The following is a 20340-nucleotide window of genomic DNA, read 5'->3' as shown; positions in this document are numbered from 1 at the left end:
TGGAAGGTAAAGGAGCGCTTTTGTTTATGACTCCGGAGGTTGATGAATTCCTCCTTCAAAAAGCAGTTGAACAGATGAGCTGGAAGACGGGATCAGGCCAGGGGGGGGGGGGGGGTTACGTCCGTTCCTGTCAAATGAATGTCACCATCTCAGCAAAAAAAAAAGTGTGATGCTTTTCTCCTCCATGTTAATGTTACAGGTAATATTCATCATTTACGTGATATAAATGTGTCATAATGTAAATGTCATCTTAATGTGAAAAACCTTTATTCATAATTGTTTTTTAGTATTATTAGCAGAATATGAAGTGTTGGAATGTAGTTGTTTCATCCTGATTTCACATCATTATCAGAATGTACCTCATTGCTATGCATTTATTTTAGTGAATTGGACATGTGGCTGCAAACAGTTTTGGTATATTGCATTATTTACTACAGCAAATGGCCCCCAGGGTCCAGTGCACTGACAGGATCTCAACATCCTGCAGAGTCAGTCATCCTGTGAGACTGAAGATCTTTGATTTTAAACTTTATAACATGTAACATCAAGTTCTGCCCCCGGCGTGCTTGATTAGTATTTTCTGCCAAAGTATCCAGTCAGCATAAGCTCGACTTTTTTCAGTTGACAGTGACTGACGTTGTGTTTCCACTCTATACTAAAATAAGACGATGTCTACGGAAATTAGATGTCAAATTTGATGTTGCAGCTGAAATTCTGACTTCCAACTTTTTTTAACTTCTGCTCGTCCAGGTTGCATGTGTTAACATAGGCCTCATTGTCGTGATTGGATGTCACCAGGATTTTTTTTTATTATATTTTTTTTAAGATACTTTATCAATCCGCAGTGGGGAAATTATTTTTGCGCTCCATATATAACACAATGCAAGAGTACGCACACAAAATTATGGAGAGATGGTGGAGTGAAGGCCAATGGCGGGGCCCTGGAATTGAGTTTTGGAGTTCGGTGCCTTGCTCGAGAGCACCACGGCCAAGGCAGGCAGATATAAATTAATTATTTATTGAAAAAATGCTTAATGTGTGTTGCATTGTGACAAAACTCAAACGCAGTGCTTACTGGAACTTCACGTCGAGGAAAGCTATTGACTGATGTTGTCGTTGATTGACAGACCAATAGCGCCATCTGCTGGTGGCAGCAGAGACCGTTCTCTAAGGGCTTCACAACGTGGCTTTCACGCATCCCGAAAGAAGCACAACACTGCAGAACTATACTCTATTATTTTGTTATTTCTAACATTGTATCTTTATATCTTTATATTTTTATATTTTGTTGACTGTGCATTCCCTTGAAATAAAGATTTACCACAATCCTAGTAAACTGAAAACAAATGAACCCTGAAGCAACGATGTGCATTTTATGAGGAATCACTTTCCAGTGAACTCAAAGTTCAAATCAAATACCTCGACTGCTTTTATGCTGTGCGTTTGTTACAGACCAGGTGAGCTTCTTTACAGTTTTATAGTACAGTTTTCACTAGAAAGGGAACTTGCTTGAAACGTTATCAGGTAAAAATGGCATCAAACAAAATGGAAAGTACAATGACTACGTCATGCTTTTGTTAATTTTCGTTTTTATTCCATTCATAAAGTTGCATTAATTGGAGGAAAGTTGTACACCTAGTAACATGTTAACAAGCTGATGACAGTAAAACAAACTTGTTATGTGCTCTAACATACAGAATGTAAAAGGCTACAAATACTAATATCTGGGGGGTTTCATGAGGAATCTTGAATCTTTAATTGTGACATTCTGTAGTTGTTGTGGCCGAGTGGTTAAGGCGATGGACTAGAAATCCATTGGGGTCTCCCCGCGCAGGTTCGAATCCTGCCAACAACGTCTCCTTATGTTGCAGTCGCCCACATCAAACAGTTTGTGTTGCAAATTACTACTGAGTCAACCGAGGGAATGTTCGCTTAGAGTTTTGTCTGAAGGTCCTTCGGGAGACCTTTGGACGACACTTAAAACCGTGATCTTCTGTAGTTGTTGCAGCAGATTGGTTATTGCGATGGACTACAAACCCATTGGGGGTTTAGTCACCAGTTACCTGTCTGTCCGTCCATTAGCAAGATAACTCAAAATATTCTGGAAGGATCTTGATGAAATTTTCAGAAAATAGAGAGAATGTTACCAGGAAGAGATTATTACATTTTGGGGATGATCTAGAAGAGATCCGGATCCGATCTGATGCAGAATGGAGTCAGGACAAAACATTAAATCTTAACATTGAAAACCCCATAGAGGGATTCAAAAACCAGTTAAAAACACACATCAACTCCGATTCACCTTTACTTTTCATGGTTGTGTGTAAAGATACCAAGAACAATCTAGAATCTTTTGGTGATGATCCAGATCACCATGTGGACGGTGTAAATCCAATGAGGGGAATGAGCTGCTTGGTGGAGGTCTGTGCTCTCTGTGCTTTTCTACTTCTCCATTTTATTGTGCGTCCCTGCTGCAACATGTACTCGACACACAGAGGATTGAAATTCATTTTCTCTCGGACCTTAGGGGCAACATTTATTATAAAGTCCAGTGGAACCTCGGTTTTCGACCCAAAAATTTGAGTTTAAAATGAACAGATTTTCGGAGTTCGAACGGCATTGCTAGAAGGTTGATTCGCTGCGGTGACCCCTGACGGGACAAGCCGAAAGAGGAAGAAGAAGAAGTACGGTATGGTGAAATACAAGACTTAGACTTTTCATAAGAAAACTGAGCTAAAGAGAAAGAGAAGGCGAAAAAAAACCAGGAGGACAGTTACTTTCAAAGGAATAACCCCCCCCGACCCGCAGCATAAACCGTATGCAAATGATAGAGAATTGTGTTCAATGCACTTTTATTATGCTTTTGTTTTTTGTACTATTTACACTTTTATGTGTTCTGTTGTTTAGATACGCAGCGTAGTTACATATTAATATAACTGGAGGAAGGAACGGATTAATCTCGTTTTCATTATTCCTTATGGGAAATATAGTTTCGGTTTTCGAACAGTATTACGGCACGAATTACGTTCGAGAACCGAGTTTCCACTGTAGTTGGAGCTGCAGCATCGCCGGTTGGCACGGCAGGTTCAGATTTCATTGACAATCCAGAGCCCCTTAACATAATACATTTTGCAATGTCAGATTTTCACCGTAACTGTTGTCCATATCATCTGGGGGTAGAAATCCCGTGCATGAGGAGCATGTAAAACGGCGTCGAGATAGTCTTGGCAAGATACAGAAAATTATCTGGCACAGTACGAAGCTAGTGACTCGTATCATATCAGAATTTAACTTCCTTTTAACTGTCCAGCTTTTGGAGAAGCTGGGAAATTCCTTCAGACTCTTTCCAAAGCGATGGCATTTTGGCTAGCAGGACAAACACAAAAAGGCATTTCATTGTTAAACAAACAAGTAGTCCAAACAAACATTGCCTACTGGCTCTGGTACTGAACGTTCTCTTCCGCAGCCAGTTGCATCGATCGGGGATGATTCGCTCAGTAAATAAATTGTCGGTTGAAATATCACAGGCAGGAGGGGGATTTTCACGTTATTGCATTTATTGCATATTTATTGGTTTCCACATTTCCATGCTCGATACTTTGAAAAAGAGAACCCAATGAATTTATTGATTGATTGATCAAAAACCGAAGTCGACCTCATCTCACAGGATGTACGACACACAACTCAAAGTTATCAAACGCATTCCACACAAGTGTCATCCGCACACCATCGTGATGTCATTAATATTCCACAGGAATGAATAAGGGAAGGTCCATAAAGGACTACACGTGCTCCGGTCCGCTGCGTTCTGTAACTCTGACATCTCTTTCAGCCACTGTCCTGCAGTGTTGAATCATATCGGCTCTATTTCACCACCAAGGCTGACTGAACGGCCTTCGCTTGAAACCGCTCCGCGAGCACTTTTGCCTGCAGCCCGTCGACCCACGCATGAATCAGCCCTTCGCCAGCGAAAAGCAATCTGAAGCCTGAAGAACAATCACATTAAAGCGTGCCGTACATGAATGGCAAGCGGTGGACGGTGCTAGCCGTATTCTGACGTAGGAGGGCCTGCCACCAGTTTGCAGTAGCCCGACAGGGAGCCGAGGTCGACGTACAGCGAACTTCTCCTCCTCATGTGGCCAGACTCTTCCGAATACAGACAGGATTCTGCAGAAAAGACGGGAAAGGTCTACATGAGGAAGGCAACTTGGGAATGACTTGAACCAAATCTACCTCGACGGCGAGGTCCATACCCTGCGTGGTGTCGTGGTGCTGGCTCTGCTGCCGCAGCAAGGTGTGGGTGACCTCCCCCATGGCCGAGTCCAGGCTCCAGCAGCGCGGCTGATCCTCCTTCGGCGGGTTGACGGCGTCGTCCTTCAGCAGCTCGGACGCTGAGCCCCGCAGGGCAGGGTTCCTCTCCAGCGCCCGCTCCAGGAAGGAGCGCATGGCCAGGCTGCAATCCTCCGCTATGTCCTCCAGAGGCGGGGCCTGCTTGTGGATCTGTGGGGGGGGGGCATCACAAACAGCAGGAGCTTGTAATACAAGTCTGGCTGTGACTGAAAAAGGAACAAGAACAACTCACTCCTGCAGAAGCGACATAACCGAACAGCACGACTTTCAGGTATTTGACCTGCATACGTCAGAAGAGCCTGATGAATGAGAAACGGGACTTCCTGTCATGGAAAGTTAAACAAGCAATCAGGGGAGACCGACTGAACTGACCACGGTGCACTCTCTGTTATCAGTCACCTCATATTTCACGTCGTGCTACTTTCAACTGCGGCCCGAGACAGTGCGTCACATGATTATACGATAAACCGTCCATCTCCATCTAGTGCAGGGGTCGGGAACCTATGGCTCGCGAGCCATGTATGGCTCTTTTGATGATCGCATATGGCTCGCACTCAAAAAAAAAAAAAAAAAATTGCACGGTGGCAAGAGTGGACTTTGTTTGGCTCCACCTTAATTCCAGATTACTGGCTATTTTAATGTATTTTTACCTGGGACCTTCTTTTGGAATAAACGTGTGAAAAAGACGGGGCCCTGCGTTTGCTTCAAGAGGGCATCACTTGCCTTTTGGTTTTCTCTTGGCTGTGTATTATTACGTTGGGCTCCAGCCGCCCCTCGTCCTGTGTGCAGCTCCAGGTGTAAATGATAAATTCAACCATCGCACCGTCTCTGTTCTCTGCTTTCTGGGGTCCGCTCACGTTAGTCCGTAACGTTCAGAGGCTTATTATACTAGTTTCATTACCTGCTTACCGCTTATACTGACATTTAGTTGAATTCACGTTTAAAATATATTATATGGCTCTCACTGAAACAAATTTCCAAATATTTTGCTTTCATGGCTCTCTTAGTCAAAAAGGTTCCCGACCCCTGATCTAGTGCGACACTCGCGGCTCCCTCGAGGAGATCGGACTCTCGGATGGATCTGACTCAACTTGGATTTAGCTACTGCTAAAGAAGTAAATGCAATAACAAAAGCCCAAAGACTGGTAGAAACGGTTCAGATCCCGAACATCAACTCTTGAAGTCTTCAGAGTTCACCTTCCTTTATAGACATTAGTTGTAACGGCGTCTCCTTGTTGTTATCTGTTCAAAAGAACCAACGTTCTCATCTCTGCCGCTCTCCCCAACATTCAGTCACGTTCAGGTTTTTAAGTTTTATTTTACTCACGGGAAGTGAAACTCACAACACCTGACGGCGAAACCTTTTCAGAACAATTTCCTCTTTGTGACAAAGGCAAAGAGCAGTGCTCATTTAGAGGCAAACACAATGTTCACTTGTTCCGTTAGCTCTGCTCAGGGCTCCACCGACGTCGATATCGGGCTCTGCGTTTGCTTAAATGTTCGACCGATCCAACAAAGTACGAAAGATTCATCCGTAGAAAACGTCAAATAACTGCAGGAAAAGTGGTAAAATGCAGATTACTCACAATATAGAGGTAAGATGGGTAGGCCGTACGGGGGTATCTCCGGACCCATGGAGGGCTGCCGGTCTGCATGTGGATGATGGTGGTGCCCAGGCTGTAGATGTCTGTCTTGGTGCTATGTCCCCGACACAGAACCAGCTCCGGGCTCATGTACATCTAAATGAAGAAGTAGCGTTCAGGATGATGTTTGAGCCGATGGGGCGTAGAGTATAACGGCGATCAGGAAGCAGGTTTCTTCGTTTCTTTCCTGAAGCTATCCTTTAAAACCCACGGCGTACGTGTCGATACAACGGCCAGTGCAGACGTGGGAAGTCCTTTGGAGTGTTGGAAAGTCAACACTACCAGAGGTCGGTTTTTTTTGTTTTTTGTTTATTTCTGGAAAATTCCAGGCCATTCTCCCGCATTCATGTAAGGCTGAGCAGCCTGATGCATTCTACTCTTATTACTGCTGGCCGTCTGCTCTGGGACTTTCCACAAGCCAAGCCTTGAGAACCTCAGCGTGCACGTACTCAAACCTAAATAGACTCGAACACATACACTTAAAAAAAAAAAAAACCTCAATCAAAACATGATGTGACAAAAAGCTCTACGAAAAATAAACCGTCTTTATCCTAAAATCTGCAAAAGCTTTTTTTAGGCTTGCGGCAGCTGCCAGCGTGACTCGCCGGGGGGGGGGGCTCTAACTCGTTTTCTTACCTCTGTTCCTCTCAGGTCTCTGGGAATGTACATGTCCTCTGTCATCTGCACCGTCAGACCAAAGTCCACCAGGACGGCCTTGTCTGACATCAAAACGATGTTGCTCGCTGCAGAACGCAGTGAGAGTTAGGAATCACAATATGATCAGCTCTGATGCGTCACTGTGCAGATTGATAATTGAAGTGACTGAAATATTGAGTCACTTCAGTGAATTTAAACCATAAAATGAAATACAGAAGTGACTTCACAATAGATTCCACCGGAAATTGCCAAATCTCCAATAAGGCAAGCTTTGATTTTTAGCAAAGTCATTTGACACGGAATTTTAGAGACGAGTCTCACCCTTGGGTTTAAAAACCACAAAGAGGTTTAATTACATATTTTGTTGCAAGCAGGAGACACTAAGAACCACAGCAGCGTGTCAGAGGGCGAGACGGATCATTGCCACCCCCCCCCCCCTCCCCCCCAGCCTTCAGACCATCAGGGTAATGTTCTTCAGCAAACATGAAGCTGCCTCAAGCCAAACCTCAGATTAAAGAGCTATTTTTGTAATCCAAATCATTAACCAGAAAAGCACTCAGAGAGCGCAGACCTCGCCCAAGCGGCTCAGTCCCCTCCTAATTGGATTCACACTGTCCACATGGTGATCTGGATCATCAAAAGGTTCTACATTGTTCTTGGTGTCTTTATTCACCAACCATGAAAAGTAAAAGTGAATCAGCGTTGATGGGAATTTTTAACTGATTCTTGAATCCGTAAATTGAGTTTTCAATGTTAAAATTATTCCTTATTTATTTTTCCTGACTTTATTCTGGATCTGATCCAGAAGACATTTTTTCATGATAGTGCAGATCTGGCCCCTTTATGAATGCATATTTTACAAGATTCTTAATGAAAAATTGTCCAAGTGATCCAGAATCCAGGATCTTTTCCGGATCATCTGTTCCTGGTGACATTCCCAACATTTCCTGTAAACGTCATCAAGAGCCGAGTGGAACTTTTATGTTGCTAACAGACAAACAAACCTCCGCCTCCGAATTGTGACCTCACTACCTTCGAACGCTTCCGACAAATAGGTTTTTGTCAAACGTAGTGTTCACAATTTTCAGATTCATGTGGTGGGTTTGTGGTTCGTCTGAACTGAGTCGCTTCTTTCCGACTCCGTAACAAGTCTCTGTAGAAACCCAACCGTGTCTGTCTGTGGCTCGACTCTGACGTACACGAGGTCACTTTCTCGTAATTTCCTGACCCATTTCTTCTCCGTTACCACAACGCATCCTTCAACAACAACAACAACAACCCGGGCCGTGCAAAAGGCCCCCGTTCCTTCATGCGCTTACGTTTGATGTCATGGTGGATGACGCCGTGCGAGTGCAGGTACTCCAGGGCCCGCAGGACTTGCTTGGTCACCCAGATGACCTCGAACTCTCTCATGGGGCCGCAAGTGTCCAGCTTTTCTAGGACAGAGCCGCCCTCTCCGGCCTCCATGAACAGATGGAGGCTCTGGTCGTAGAGCAGGGCGCCATAGAGCTCAGCAATGTTTTCATGCCGGAACCTGGCCTGGAATTCGACGTCCGCTGCTTTGAAATTCTCCAAAGGGATCTGCGAGGATGAGGAGATGCGACTTAACTTCATTATCACGAGTCAGTGCTCTTAAGAGAACAGAGAAACGTTCTTTTTCACTTTACAGGGTGTTAGATAAATCTGCGAATGTGTTTAAGAGAGAGGATTTTACTGCTTTAATCTATATGGCAAAAGTGAAGCTAAAGCTAGCCGGGAGGATACGGCTAGCCAAAGCTATGTCTGAGGCGAATTAACCAACATGCAGGTGCTACACAAATCTACATTTGAAGAAACCTTGAACAATTATCTTTAAGCTGGATGGCTTTTCTTTTTCTTCGATTTCCAGGATTAAAGCTAAATTAAGCTAAACAGAGAGAGAGAGAGATAGAGAGACTATTTCTCGTATGTTAGATGATGGACCAATTTAGAATTTGAGCTCTCAGTCACAATTAATTTAATGGTCTCACAGAGCACCACAAAGGTCACTGATTACACGTGCATTTTATTTCACATCCTCTAGTAATCATGTTTCATTTTCAAACATTTTAATGTTTACTGCCGTCTTGTGAATTGATTGACGCCATCATAAATGGGAAGTGAATTTGCATTGTTGCATTCCTGAAGGTGACGCACCCAGTTACAGAAGCACCCAGTTACATAACACAAATAGCCTATAAATAGATTTCATCATGAGTATATCTTTGTCACAGAAATCTTCGGTTAGTCTCTGCTAGATTTCCATTCGTGCATAAATCTTGGACCGTTCCTGGAAGCCTCCTTTTTAAAGAACTGTTCCCGTTCCCTCCTCGCTTCAGGAGAAAACAAATCAAATGTCACGTTGAAATTCTCTGTAGCTCCTCCAGGGTGAACAAATAGTTCTTGGCATATAAAGTATTTGCTGCTGCAGTTTTCGAGAAGTCAGCGCTGGCCCGATTCCAGGCGCTGCTCAGCAGGACTCACCAGCTTGCAGGCCATTCTCTTCCTGGTTGTGCCGTCCTGCGCTAAGTGGACTTTCCCAAATGAGCCCTTGGGCACGAGGCCAGAGCCGGGATTCTTGTAGACCAGTCTCCACGGGAAGAGAACCACATCCGTGTTGATCTGGTAGCGGCCTTTTTTGATCGTCATGTACTTCTGCAAACAAAAGGCAGCTATAAAAAAAATCTAAAAGAAGAAAGCACTTCTCATTGAAATAACCTTTCCCCAGACAAATCGTATATACGAATAAAACACGCATTGAGCAGGTGTTTCTCACCTTGTTCAGGAGGACTCCAGTCTCCTCAGGCAGATGTTGACAGGCCGCTGTCTGCGCGTTAGAGAGCCGGTTAACGAAGGACAGGAGGTCTGGCACCGTCCCGTAGCGGACGCCCCCAACGCCGTCCACGTAATCCTCCTGCTGGCTGTCCAACCTCTCAGAACGCCTCGCCTGCTCGTTCTCGTCCATCTCCTCCTGGGAAAGACCTTCCTCTTCATACGGCAAGCCTCCGGCCTCTTCAAGCTGATACAAGGTCTCTGAAGCGTTGATGATGTCTTCTATATTCATGTGAGCCAACAGCAGCTCTACTCCATTATCATATCTGTAGTCCATCTTGATAACGGGCATGTGCTGCTGCCGCTAATGTGAAACATCAGGGAAGAAGTCAATTTACGGACATCTTGCGAGAGATCCAGACGAGTCACTGAGACAGCTTGATTCCTCTGGCTGGACACCACCGCTGGGAGGAGACTAAGCAAATGAAAAAAAGAGTTTCTTAATAAATCCGGGAACCCCCCCCCCCCACCCAAAGCCAGAACTGCTGATCATCTCTTTAAAAAAAATAATTTAAGACTGCGCAACAAAACAGGAAACAAATCAAAGATGATCGAATTCATTGCAATTCAAATATTAATATTATAAATAAAAGTAAAAAAATAATAAATTAGCAGGATGTCAATTCAGTAAGTTGTAAAGAAGCTGCACGAAATCTGATTTCATGACAGTCTTCGCGGTTATTATTGTTGATTCGATCAAATGAGATGCAATCATAAAATCATGTCGAAGGCTACCTGCTCGAGTCCCGACAGGAACAGCCGTCTCTCCGCTCCGCTCCGTCTCGCGCTTCTGACGTCAACAGAGAGGCGTCAGGTTATTATGAGAGGGGAAGTAAACAGCGGAAGTGGGAGGAGTTGCTGTGACGTCAAAGGCCAGCAAAAGTACATTTCAGGGGCTTTGCTTTGCTATCGTATCCCACACAATCGTTTGGTATTTCACGTAATAGCGATATAAATACAATTTAGTTTAACTCCACTTGGAATAATATGATAAACTCAATATAAACATTGTGTATAACTTTAATTTATTAGCGACCAGTGACACGATAGAAAAGTTACGTTTTGCACATTTGGTACCTGCTTGTTGCCGTAGACTAGAGAATGTTGTGCGCATGCGCATTGCGTCTTCTTTCCAAAGAGCAATGGCGTCCTCCATTGCAGGTTGTAAGCTACACATGAGAGGAAAGGGCAGCCTGGCGACGTGCCTCCAGAAGATCGAGTCTTATCTTCACAGACGTGTTGGAACAGGCGTTGTCTTTGCTCAAGCCCGAGCACTTCAGAATGACGAAACGGGTTCGTGTATCAAACCAAGTTAGTTTCGCGTGCTAATGGGAGCGCTATTTATTACACTCTTGGATTTAACGCAAACTGTAATATAAAATGAGAAACGTATTATAATTCGGGATTGTAATCTGTCTACAAATTCATATATATATAAGATTGATCCTGACATTTAAGATAGTACTGTATTATAAATTTTTTATGCTTTTGTGATATTTAAGATGAACTGAAGAGTTGTGTCTGAGTTAATGAGCCTTGCTGTATTGTGGGTGTGATTTGTGGGCATTTCTGTATTATCTTTAAAGTAAGCTACACTTATAAAGTTGTTACGAGTTTGAATGAAATCTGGCGGTGGCTTGTTAGGATCCAATAAGACCACGCTTATTACAAATCGTGTTGAAGCCTTCTACAGCTAATTATGACACATTTGTGTGACTATTACTTCTGAATGTGGAAGAGCAGTCAGGAAGTGAACGTCTCCCCCGGAGGCCGAGCTGCATTACTGACTGCTGCTCTGCTTCTTCTTGCCCTCAGATAAAGCGACTTTACGCAAATCTCTGTTTGCTGTCCAAGTGGAGAGACAAGAACAGGCAAAGAGATCCGTTCTCTTCAACTTAAAGTCCAGAATCAATGAGAAAACGTTCCTCAAACATTTATTACAACATGGAAATGTCAACAAATACTTCTTTTATGAAAGCTACGTATGTATATTGCACACGTTCATCTGAAATCTAAGCAGTTTTCCCGGCATGAAAGATTTATACAAATGTCTTATGCTAGGATTCAGTTTGATCATTAAATAGTTTTTACGATTGTTCTTCACCAGGGGATCTATGCTGTTGTGGAATTTGCCGACAGGAAAAGTGTTGCATCGTTATTGGAAGAGGCAGCTGTCCCCGACATGAGCACTAAACCAATAATGCCTTTTAAATCTCGACTGCTGTTGCTGAAGAATCTCAGTGCGGCAAACGTATCGATGCGACTGTCAAATCAACAGCTGCAGCCACAAACCAGTGTTCACATCAAAGAGCTCGTACAAAGACTATCAGGACTGGAAAATGTAAGCGTAGCACCGAAGTGGCTCGGATTCCAGATAAATCCGCATGAATTCTATCTGAGAGACACTCAAAGAAAGAGTGAGCCGTGACCCGTCCGTTCTTTCCCCTTAGATAGACCAGCAGATGACCTCTCTGACAGAAGCCTATGAGCTGACAGAGGCGAGTATTCGCTTGCGTTTCCTCACCTGCTCGCTGGTCCAGGACGTTGCTGCTGCTTTTTTCCCAGAATGCACCATCCAACCGTTTGGCTCAACGGTCAATGGCTTTGGAAAGCTGGGCTGTGACCTTGATATGATACTGGACCTGGATAACATCAGTGGACGAGAAAAAAACATGGTAACTCGGGCAGTTTGGGTTTTTCCTTTAGTAAGACATTTGATCACTGTTATTTATTTATGTATATATAATCTGCAGTTAAATTATTATTTAGATGGTGAGTTGGATCCCCAGTCCTATGCATGTGATGGTTTGATTTGATCAATACTTCGGATTACTTATGTCCAGTACTTTCATATCGTTTCTGATTCCTGAATGAGGCACTGAGTTTCCAGTCGTTTGTTGTTTCTGCTTCCTTATAAGATAAATAGTTTAAAGTACAGTAAGCAGAATTTACATTCCAAACATCAATCAATGATAGTTGTCCAATCTAACAAAGTATTTATTTATTTTTGTTCCATTATGAGCTGTTGGGAGTCCACAGTATTCTGATTGAATAATGCTTTGGGGAATTTGGAAGCCGAAATGAAACGCTGTAAAGAAACGAGTTGACTCAGTAACAAATGACCGGGTGATTTAATCATTTCTGAACTTTGCATTTGCAGTTAAAACCGGGTCTGTTCCTGGAGTACAACATGAAGAGCGCCACCTCAGAGCGGACCGTCACCCAGCAGATCCTCTCTGTCATCACGGAGTGCGTCGATCAGTTTATGCCTGGATGTATTGGGGTGCAAAAGATCCTTAACGCTCGATGTCCGCTGCTCCGGTTCTCCCACCAGCCCTCTGGTTTTCAGTGTGACCTCACAGTCAGTAACAGGTACCGGTACTCACCTTGTGCTCATGCCTCACGTAAGAGATGGCCTACTTCTGATATAGAAACAGCGTGAGCTGCTGTGAGTCATTTCTCTGGTTGGCAGTGGTCAGTTTCAGAATGATGGCCCTGAAACGTCGGCTAGATTTTGTCATGCTTGCGTTGCAAAAGCCCCAAACGGAGCGCGGCTCCTGCAGGAAGTGCTACGGCGGTTCAGTTCCACGCTGCCACTGTGAAACTGCACACAAGGGTGGGGGCGTGGGTAGTTTGTTTCACTTCTCCCCCCTCCAGCCTGTGTTCGCTGCTGATGGTGTAACACACCTGCTAACGGACACACACACACCAACCGCACTGCAGTTTCTAAGAAAGTGGATTTCAGCTGCCCGCTGTGGGCGGATGTAAGTGGGACTTTTCTTGTGCTCTGAGGCTTTTGAAGCACTTTTCCTTTCTCGTGTTTGCGTATTACAGATAAAGAAAACACGCAATGGAGTGTTTCACGGGCTGGAAGCTGCTCTTTAGTGACGGTTTTGGTCCGATTTTAGTTTCACTGATTCTTTCACATCACTGTTTTGCTTTCCGAAGTCTGGAGTGACGTGTGGGGGGGATCAAATATGTTTTTCAATCTCAAATTTGCTTTTGTTTTTCTTTTTTAAAGCAATTCCATTGAAACACGGTTTAAGACACGCTGCAGACATTCTATTACAGGCCTGTAATTTAGAGTAGAGCAAATGTTGTATCAGTATATTTTTTTAAATGGGCAGCATGGTGGCACAGTGGTGAGCACTGTCGTCTCACAGCTAGAAGGTCACAGGTTCGAATCCACCTTGCGGCGTTTCTGTGAGGAGTTTGCACGTTCTCTCCGGCTCTGCGTCGGTTCTCCGGCTTCCTCCCAACAACTTGGGTGAATTGGTTACACTAAATTGTCCGTGTGTGTGTGTGTGTGTGTGTGTGTGTGTGTGTGCATGCATGTGTGTGACAATAGATGGATGGATGTTACCACTAATGCTGAAATCAAACATCTTCAACGTGGCGCGTTGTGCGACAGCAGTAGTAACGATGCATGTTCTCCACAGGGTGGCGATCAAGAGCACGGAGCTGCTCTACCTGTACTCTGGGCTGGACCCTCGGGTGCGTCTCCTCGTGTTCACGGTGCGCTGCTGGGCTCGAACCCACGGCATCACCAGCAGCATCCCCGGAGCCTGGATCACCAATTTCGCCCTCACCCTCATGGTGCTGTTCTTCCTGCAGAGGAGGAAACCTGCCATCATCCCCACTCTGGACCACCTGAAGGACCTGGCAGGTACCACCGCGTCTCCTCTCCAGAGAAGCTTTACTCCTTACAGAAGCCGAGCGGCACATGTCACATATCAGCTTTCCTCACAGCACAGTGTCACTCTGCATGATAAAGTACCTCCGTTTATCGGGATGAGATAAAAGTACACAGGCTCTGCTCTGTATCTGAGCCATGCTATTAGGCCTGAACTGTGGCGGTGAGGATTTTTGAAATGGTTTATTCCAGTCATGAAACCGTTTTAACTTGGGTGTGAAAGGTGTCGTCTCTCTGGTGAGCTTCACTCTGAGGATCAGTATGGTTTTAATTCTTAGGTACTCAAGCAGGAAAGGAATTAAAAGGTGTTCATTATCTTATGGGTGAGGATATGTCTACGTGAGATAAGTGTAAAGCAGCCTGATGGTGAGCTTACCCTGATCCAATGAAGGCCCTGCTGGCTCATTTACATAGGTATGATTTTCTTTATTTATTGATACAATAGCTGTGTATTGGAGGGTTTTAAATTCATTTAACTTCTTCAAAAGACAAGAAATAAGTCTGCACGTGGCTGGAAGTCTTTTCTCTCGCTCCATGAAATGGGATTTAATACTGTGAAAGACGATTGTCTCTCTTTACCTGGAAAGATGGGGGGAAGAAAATCTTACCCAGTTCACACACAAATATTTTTCCATCATTGATTCTGAATAAGAATTTACGGTTTATCATGAACATTCTGATTTCTTTTTTTTTTATGGGTAAAATTGTCCAATAATTCAATATAAAGAACAAAGTCTGAAGAATAATGATCCAAAGTCTGTTTTTTCTGTTTCTCTTCCTGTTTTGTTCATGACACCTTCATTATGAGCCCGTCTCGGCACATTTGACCATCTGCTGCCTGGCGTCTACCTTTCTTTCGTTATCAGCTCCGTCATAGTTCCAAAAAAAACTAAACATGTTTTACAAGGTGGCGTGAAAACACCACCGCAGAGCACCAAAGCTGAGTCGGTCAAACTGTAACAAACGGCATCGTTTGAGTGCCAGGTATGACCCAGGTGTGTCGACACCAGTCCCACAAACCTGGCGGCTTCCCTTCGGCTCTGTCGATGACATCAGGGCGCGTCTCTCCCTTTTAGCTCCTAGAAATCTATAATGAAATCACGACTGCAGCTCCTCCATCTCTGCCTATTCTCTGTCACCTTGGCTACCTGATAATTGCCTTCCAAAAGCAATCCACAACCCCCCCAACCCCACTCCAGCCCAGTCTGGCACAGACTCTAACACACAGAGTGCTTACAGGGCAATAAAGAAGGGAAGGTCAATGACCCCCCCCCTCCTCCAGACGCACACACACACACACACACACACACACACCACCATCCTCATCGTGGTGAAGTAACAAGGGCATCGCTGCAGAAGTACGCCAGCCGAACAAGGACATGATCCGTGCTGCTTTCTGTGACCGCCTTCCTGCACACCTGTACATGTGCCTGCTGGCCTCTGTCTCCTCCCCATAAACACACACACACACACAATTCATCTGTCTGTGTTTTGTTTATTGCCATCATAGGCCTGTTAAGGCAGTCATCTGTATCCCCATCCTCTTCCCACAAGGTCCCTCTGACCACAGCGTGATTGATGGGAATGACTGCACGTTCGTCACTGACTTCAGCAAGATCCAACTCCAGAGCAACACGGAAACGATCGGTGAGCTCAGGGTCGGGGTCGGAGGTCAGTTACTCGGTGTGATCGACGCCGGTCTGTCTGTTAACTTCCCTTTCCTGGCTTTTTTTATCAGAGCATCTGCTACGTGACTTCTTCGACTTCTATTCCAGCTTCGCGTTCTGTAAGATGTCCGTAAATATCAGGAAGGTATGTATAAATATTCGTATGTGAAGTAGCCTCATAATTATCCTGCATTTGTCCTCTAGTCCGGTCTCACTGCTCTTATAGCAGGTAAAAGTAAAGACCGGCTGAATATTTGGTGCCTAGAAGCGGGAACGGTCAGGATCAGAGAGAGTTCTAAAGGAGTGACTCGTCTGCTTTTGTTCAGGTAGAATGAAACACATTTCCCAATAAATAACTGCTGCAAGCAAAACAAATCCATTATTGCAGATTCAAGCATAGAACAAGGAAACACTGAGCTCATTCAAATGACTTGATGGCAGACTTTTTTGGTAACTGAGCTTCCCCTGCAGAGCAGCTTGGAGTGCACGCTGTACTTCCTCTACCGGACTTTTTTGATCCTCTCCAGAGTCCGGATGCGCTTTCACACCAGCCCAAACAGAGCAGATTATCTGAGGAAAGGAACTCTGGTCAGTTTTAAAAGGGAGCAAACAGCGGCAGTGTGAAAGCACCCTAAATGTCCAAAAAGGAAACGCAACAAAATCCTGATTTCACCCTGTCATCTGAATCCCAACATTTAATGAGTTCTTCTTAGCTACGCTCAACACTTCTATGTTCCATCTAAATCCATCAATTTGTTATAGTGCATTTCTGGTAATTTAAAAAAAAAAACCACACGATTATTTTAACTGAGATAATAAATTGGACATCTGCATATTGGGTGACATTTTTGGATAAATAATGTCAGTGCAGAAATGTCAACGACTTGATTGCAAGCTTTCTAAGATGTGACCAATCTTTGGGGTCCTGATCACTAATCAGCTCAACAATGCGCGAGGCCATCCTGTTACTTGGATGATTTCCAATCTTTATGAAACCAGATCACGCACACACACAAAAAGCTTCAAGTACTCTTTACAACTTCCTTTTGACCAAAACCACAGCAGAGAAATCTGCTCCTAATTAAGACGCTGTTTGTTGGATGGCACCGTCCCACACACAGACATGACATCTGTCCTCGTCTTATGTGATCGATGCCAGGCCCACCGGGACCGCCGTCCATGAGCTGGGTCCCAAATAGGAAGCTGGAGGTGTAAACGACCGCTTTTGTTCGACTTCTGCTTTTTGTTTTGTTTTTCCATCTGTGGGACTGAACATTAGGTGTAACTTAAAGTTTTTATTCATGAAATTGAGCCTGGAGGATTGTAAATTTATTTCACATATTATCACATTGTATCTGAAAGGCAATATCGGGGACGGTATTCACAGCTGATTGTCCTTTTCTGTGAAACAATTCATATCCTCTTCATCGTCTGCTCCCTTCGGGTCTTAGACGTATTGTCGATAAACAGATTGGTGCCTCTGGGAATAGGAGACACTCACTGCAGCTGAATATGTGAGACTAATATCAAGTTTGACAAAGCAGCGGAAGCCTTCGTGGAGCTGTGGCCGTGACCCGTGACTGCAGACTTTCACCAGCGGGGGCAGCTGCCATAAATCTACTTTAACTGTGCTGCGGTTCTCCGCTTCGTTCCGCCTCCTTTGACCGATGCCTTTGCGTCGCCGTCTTTTGTCCCGCCCTCATCTTTAATGTCCAGCTTCAGGCCGGATAGTTCACGCAAAGTGCTGTAGACGGTTCTTGACTTCTGTGTGACCCTACAAATTGGTGATTCATGTGCGACCCATGACTGCCAGACAGATGTTCACATCACACACGTGTGCTTTTCCCTGCTGACATTTTGGCATTCCATCGCGGTGTTTTCTTATCAGCTCAACCTTTTCTCATCATTTTTCATTACCTTTTAAAGACTTATTTGTCAGTTTTCTCGACTAAATCCAAATGTCTTCCAGAGCCATGTCCGTGTCCCGTGGAGAGGGGTTCCAGTCAGTTTTAAGTGCCCCACATACAGCACCGGTGCTAGAACCGTGACCAATGAGCTAGCCGGACCGTGACATGTACTGTACATGCAGGGCTGCGCTCGTGGCAGCTGCTGTTTTAAGGTTGTGTTTTCACCTGCCGGCATTGTTGCCCTCCATTTCTCACAGGGCGCAGAGCAGAATAAGCACGACTCATCGCCGCTGTACATCCAGAACCCGTTTGAAACCAAACTGAATGTCAGCAAGAACGTCAACGTGGCGCAGATGGACCGCTTTGTGGCTTTGTGTCAGGAGAGCTCCCAGATGATCCAGCAGAATGGCTTCAACACGCCCAAAGGTGGTCGTCATGGAGGCCAGGAACCCCAACCTTGGGGGGTCGCTGCCCTCCTCCTGCCTTCCAAGGTCGTAGGGGTCACAAGTCGCAAGAAACGGAGAAGGGAAGTGACCAATGAGAGGATTAAGAGCCTGCTGGAATCTCTGAAGCCAAAGGAAGACGAGCCTCAGAGTACAACAAACTCGGACGCGTCTCCTTCACCGTCGGACACGATTAAATGAGGAGCCGCTGCTGCGCTGTAGTTCCAAGCACAGACACATGAGGGCGTCCCTGAGGCCTTCATGGGACTGATGGCTTTTTCTCTTGTTGCCAGTACTGAGGATTCCTCTGTAAATCTCGCTCATGTAGGAATTAAGATTATGGATTCAAAGGTTCGTGTGAATTAAGTCTGTATGTGGAGATTTTCACCAATAACATCACAGTGGATCCATTCTTTTTTTATTGAATACATAATGTGGAAAACGGTTTGTGTTTTTTTTTTTGACATCTCAAGCCTGGCAGGTTTTAGAATGGTATCAGACATAAGAGAAATGACTGAACGTAGCAAATAAAGAAAAATAATGCTGTGGTTAAAGGGAGTGGAGAGAAAAATATAAGAGAGAAGTTTGTTTTCATAAACTTCAGTAAATTTATCGAACACATCTATTATAATTAGCCCATCTTTTTCTCTAATTCACTGACTTACAATAAATATTACTGAAACTGAAAATGAGTTTAAATAAACAATTACAATGTGCTCATTCATCGATGTTATTAAATATTTTACATGCTCTTAATATGCATAGGATCACCCTTGAATGCCTGTACTTGCATTCATAACCAATATAACAGTATTTTCTCAAATGCCACATACAGTTAAACGTTTTTTCTTGGCAGCAAATGATCTAAAGCAGCGACGTAATGGTGCGAGCATGTGTTCAGCAAGCAGCCCACATCAGTTTGGTCGTCCGTCGGCCAGTTCTGTGGCGTCTGCAGAATGAATCGACCTCCTGAAACGCCCACTGGTTGACCGGCCTTCTGGACTCATCTTAATTCAGTTCCCAGGCTGAGGTGACTTTGTTAGAAACCGTGCTCCAGACTGGAGATGATAATAAGAAAAAATGCCCCACCACGCAGGTTGGTGTGTGTGTGTGTGCGTGTAAGATAGAGGAAAGACAAAAGCCATTAGGGTGCGCGTGTTAAGAGTTCGTGTGCAGGTTCACTTCCTATGAGTGTTCCTGATTGTGTGTGTGTGTGTGTGTGTGTTTGGAGTCCGTGGGACAGTGAGGAGTGTGCAGCCTGCAGCTGTTATTCCACTCATTGCTTTGGGAGGTCAGGAGGGCGAGAGAATAGACTTTAAACTGCCTCCTCCACACGTTACCATGGGGGGGGGGGGGGGGGGGGGGCACGGCATGGATGGGAAGGAAGAGGTGAGGCACGCCACCTGTGGTTTTCAACTTGACAGCCTCAATTCTCCGAGCATACAGTTCTTTCAAATTCGCTGCGCTCCCCTTTCTGCCGCTTCCCTTTTCCCGCTTCGCCCAGGGAGGCCGTGTTTCTTTTATGTGTGTGTTTCCCTGAAGCGCTTCTGTCTTTGCGGAGGAGCCCGTTATGAAAGCGTGGTGGGTGGAGAAATCAATCAGGAGAATGTGATGAAATGGGGATTGCAGAGTTCATTTCTAGGCGTGAGATGTCAGTGCTGTGGATCGTCTGATTCGCACTCGCTCCATTTATTGAACACTTTAGTGGGTAATTACTGGCATAGCTAGAAACGGTAGCCACTTTCCAAAAGGTCGCCCCGAGTCAACGTCGAGGTTCATATTTGCCAACGTTAGCAGCATTAAGGTTTTATGTGACCATCTCCGAGGGAAGTCTGCAAAGAGGCCGAGGTTGTGTTTGGATAACCTGTGTGGCGGTGACCCTCCTCCGGGGTATTTACAGGCAGCAACACCTCAGGCTCTGATTTATTAAAGAAAACGGACGGAAAGTCCTCGATGGATTGATCGTCTCTCGGGAAGTCCTGAGGGTGATAGCCGAAGTTTATGTTGTTGTCTTTTCCTCGGCTCCTAATGTGCCTTCAGAGCCTGAAAGAATGCGAAAAGGTGGTTTGAGGGTTTGAAAAACAGGGAGGGAGTAGAGGAAACATGTTGGGGGGGGGGGGGGGGGGGGTG

At 44.9% G+C, this 20340-nt stretch overlaps 2 protein-coding genes and 1 non-coding gene across 4 annotated transcripts; 2 read left to right on the top strand and 1 right to left on the bottom strand.

The window, feature by feature from the left end:
• The first annotated feature begins 1773 nt into the window (after window positions 1-1773).
• trnas-aga (transfer RNA serine (anticodon AGA)) lies at window positions 1774-1855 on the top strand. The gene has a single exon. It is a non-coding gene; the product is annotated as a tRNA-Ser (tRNA).
• Window positions 1856-2700: 845 nt separating this feature from the next.
• On the bottom strand, window positions 2701-10285 carry map3k8 (mitogen-activated protein kinase kinase kinase 8). Of its 2 annotated transcripts, none has more exons than XM_068747897.1 (8): window positions 10236-10285; window positions 9445-9915; window positions 9153-9323; window positions 7970-8231; window positions 6630-6736; window positions 5937-6089; window positions 4254-4500; window positions 2701-4167 (listed from the first exon to the last, which is right to left on the bottom strand). In XM_068747897.1, exons 2-8 carry the CDS (start codon window positions 9790-9792, stop codon window positions 4043-4045), a joined length of 1413 nt encoding a protein of 470 aa, XP_068603998.1. In that variant the 5' UTR covers window positions 9793-9915; window positions 10236-10285; the 3' UTR covers window positions 2701-4042. The 2 variants fall into 2 exon arrangements, with proteins under 2 accessions (XP_068603998.1, XP_068603999.1); XM_068747898.1 differs by having other exon boundaries at window positions 9445-9804; window positions 10236-10242.
• Window positions 10286-10612: 327 nt separating this feature from the next.
• On the top strand, window positions 10613-18908 carry mtpap (mitochondrial poly(A) polymerase). Its single transcript, XM_068747896.1, has 9 exons — window positions 10613-10793; window positions 11316-11482; window positions 11608-11841; window positions 11951-12175; window positions 12661-12872; window positions 13940-14166; window positions 15748-15840; window positions 15932-16005; window positions 18025-18908. The coding sequence occupies exons 1-9, from the start codon at window positions 10613-10615 to the stop codon at window positions 18409-18411; spliced, it is 1800 nt and encodes a 599-aa protein (XP_068603997.1). The 3' UTR covers window positions 18412-18908.
• The last annotated feature ends 1432 nt before the right edge of the window (window positions 18909-20340 follow it).

The sequence above is a fragment of the Brachionichthys hirsutus genome, chromosome 14 (assembly GCF_040956055.1).
Source record: "Brachionichthys hirsutus isolate HB-005 chromosome 14, CSIRO-AGI_Bhir_v1, whole genome shotgun sequence".
In the NCBI taxonomy this organism is placed as follows: Eukaryota; Metazoa; Chordata; class Actinopteri; order Lophiiformes; family Brachionichthyidae; genus Brachionichthys; species Brachionichthys hirsutus.
Note: the sequence above shows the minus strand (reverse complement) of the source record. Positions and strands in the feature narration are given on the sequence as shown.

Coding starts and splice junctions, on each gene's coding strand:
- map3k8 (XM_068747897.1), bottom strand. CDS start 9,792: ATGCCCGTTATCAAGATGGACTACAGATATGATAATGGAGTAGAGCTG. Junction 6,090..6,629: donor GAGACCTGAGAGGAACAGAG/GTAAGAAAACGA, acceptor TTCTTCATTTAG/ATGTACATGAGCCCGGAGCT. Junction 4,501..5,936: donor ACCCATCTTACCTCTATATT/GTGAGTAATCTG, acceptor CCCCCCCCACAG/ATCCACAAGCAGGCCCCGCC.
- mtpap (XM_068747896.1), top strand. CDS start 10,613: ATGCGCATTGCGTCTTCTTTCCAAAGAGCAATGGCGTCCTCCATTGCA. Junction 10,794..11,315: donor ACTTCAGAATGACGAAACGG/GTTCGTGTATCA, acceptor TCTTGCCCTCAG/ATAAAGCGACTTTACGCAAA. Junction 11,483..11,607: donor ACTTCTTTTATGAAAGCTAC/GTATGTATATTG, acceptor GTTCTTCACCAG/GGGATCTATGCTGTTGTGGA.